This window comes from Plectropomus leopardus, chromosome 1 (assembly GCF_008729295.1).
Source record: "Plectropomus leopardus isolate mb chromosome 1, YSFRI_Pleo_2.0, whole genome shotgun sequence".
NCBI classification, from domain to species: Eukaryota; Metazoa; Chordata; class Actinopteri; order Perciformes; family Serranidae; genus Plectropomus; species Plectropomus leopardus.
In genome coordinates, this window is record NC_056463.1 from 11,661,434 (window position 1) to 11,663,727 (window position 2,294).

A 2,294-nucleotide genomic window follows, 5' to 3' on the forward strand; every position below is an offset into this window, starting at 1 on the left:
TATCAGTACTAAAAACTCAGTAAATGTCAAAACATGAGTGGTAGTCTTTCTCTTACACATGAAAATCTCTTATTTTAATAGTGTTAATGGTCCTGATTTTATGATTATTGTTCCTGCAGTGCATTAGGCAGCAATCATACTTCATTACCTTTTATGTAATGAATTATGTTTCATGTGTAATTGTAACATGCTTCATCAAATGTAGCCTGAAGGCAAATCTGAGCGATTTGCCTTCAGGCTACATTTGATGACTTCCCATCTTATCCAAAAGGTATTTTTACTTTTTTCTACTGTAGAAACCGACTCCTCCAATGGCTCCCAGCCCCACGCCGCCACCCCACATCGTGTACAACCCAAACCAGCACATGCTTACCTACACTGGCTTCTGCCCTTCAGGACAGACTCTGCCCGCCTACCCCAACTACCCAATGCCCATGCAGGTAAGAAACCCACACCATAACAAAAAAGAAGCATTAACAGACCCTTTTCAGAGACGCGGTAGGAAAAGCACAGCTGTCTCACTGTCTTAGTTTACTGAAATTCTGGAATATAACTGAACCACTGTTGATGTTATTAGCAACACCTGTCATTTCTGCAGTGAAAAAGGCCAATATTTCACTTCAGTGTGTTAGTTCTGCAGCCAGATGAGCAGCACTGGATCACATTTATTTTTGCTGAAGTTGCACAGCTGTTTAACATCAAAGCACCTGACCGGAGAAAAACCGTCATATTACCTCTCTAAAAGAGAATCCCTGTTGAATTAACCTAGCTCATGCACATCAAGTGTAATTTTGAGGGGTTTGGATCTTTTTCTTTATTTTTTGTAATAATTTTGTTTTGATGGTTTTTTGCGTGTGTTTCTAACGATTTGTCTGCATTGGGTAACTTATTTTCAATACTTTCAGTACATTTCCCTGAGCCTACTTACTTATTTTTGCTTAAGTACCATTTTGATGCAGGGATTTTACTTATAACAGGGTATTTTTACAGGATAAAGGATCTGAATACTTCTTACATCACACATTTAAATCAGCCTCAGTTGTACTTTGTGCTTATTGCTAATTACTTAATATTAGAACTAACTAACTTAACTAATAAACATGTGAAACGAACTTGCTAAACATCAGCATGTTAGCACCGTCATATGTTGGCATGCTTTCGGCTCAAAGCACAGATGTGCCTAAATAGTTTCACAGCGCTGCTACCATGTCTATAGTTTCCTCTACTGGTCTTGTTTCATATAACAGAGATCTTTTTGTTTGGTGATCTTCCAAAAGCCTGATAAAGACAGGAATGTGTGATTGATGCTTTACAAATGGGTGCCATAAAGTAAAATGGGACATGAGCTGTAGTTCTAAAACAATCAAGGTGACTTTTTGTCTTGTTTATGGTCAATCTTTGCTAGTGTTTCTGTGGCTGCTACCAGACAACCAAACTACACAAACAGAATAAAAACCACACCTCACATAAAAGTGTCAGAGATGAATTTAGGTTGGCTCTGCTTCCACATACTGATGCAACCTACCAATCCCTGTCTCTCCACCTCTCCCACAGCATAACAGCAGCTATCAGCCACCTGCTACTCCCCAGATAATCCCCGAAGGAGGCCCTGCCTCCAACCCCTGCCCGTCTGAGGAGAACCAGAACCAGCAGCCCTCTCAGGCTCCCACCCAGCCGCTGCCTCAGGGAGCCACCCAGGAGCCGGGGGGCTACATGCTGTCACCCAACGCTCCTGTTCTCTACGGATCCACCTACAGCCCCTTTGAGAAACCGCCGCCTTATGCCTGCTGAGCTCTTAGACAAACATCTGGGGCCTGTTGGATGAAAAATATCTTGATTTGGTCAGACTGAATGTAGCACAAGATGTTTCATAGGTGACGGGAAAAAGTCAGTGAGCTTCATGACTACTCTGTCTTTATATACAGTGTATCTGTACTAGTAGAAATGCAATGTTTCATGTGTTTGCACTGAGGAGAGATGCAGATTTAGACCACTGCAGTGTGACTATAAACATGATTTATGAGTTATTTCATGTGTATACATTAAAGGATACAGTTTCGGAAATATGCTTATTTACTTTCTTGCTGAGACTTAGAAGGCTGATACCTCATATAAAATCTCATATCTCTAACTGTAATGTAAATATAATGCTACAGCTAAAAGCTGGCTAACTTAGCTTAGCACAAAGTCTGGAAATGGATAGCCTTGCTCTGTACAGTTAAAACAAAATCTACCTGCACCTCTAAATCTCACGAAATAATGTGCATATCTCAAATTTAATCTGTACAAAAACT

The 2,294-nt window shown here is 40.5% G+C and overlaps 1 protein-coding gene across 1 annotated transcript; it reads left to right on the forward strand.

The window, feature by feature from the left end:
* Nucleotides 1-311: 311 nt before the first annotated feature.
* LOC121943924 (transmembrane protein 255B-like) lies at nucleotides 312-1,791 on the forward strand. The gene is made up of 2 exons (XM_042487537.1): nucleotides 312-440; nucleotides 1,555-1,791. The coding sequence occupies exons 1-2, from the start codon at nucleotides 312-314 to the stop codon at nucleotides 1,789-1,791; spliced, it is 366 nt and encodes a 121-aa protein (XP_042343471.1).
* Nucleotides 1,792-2,294: the final 503 nt, after the last annotated feature.

Excerpts from the sequence above, each read along its gene's own strand:
- LOC121943924 (XM_042487537.1), top strand. The coding sequence starts at position 312 with ATGGCTCCCAGCCCCACGCCGCCACCCCACATCGTGTACAACCCAAAC. Across the intron at positions 441-1,554 it reads ACTACCCAATGCCCATGCAG|CATAACAGCAGCTATCAGCC; the intron begins GTAAGAAACCCA and ends CCTCTCCCACAG.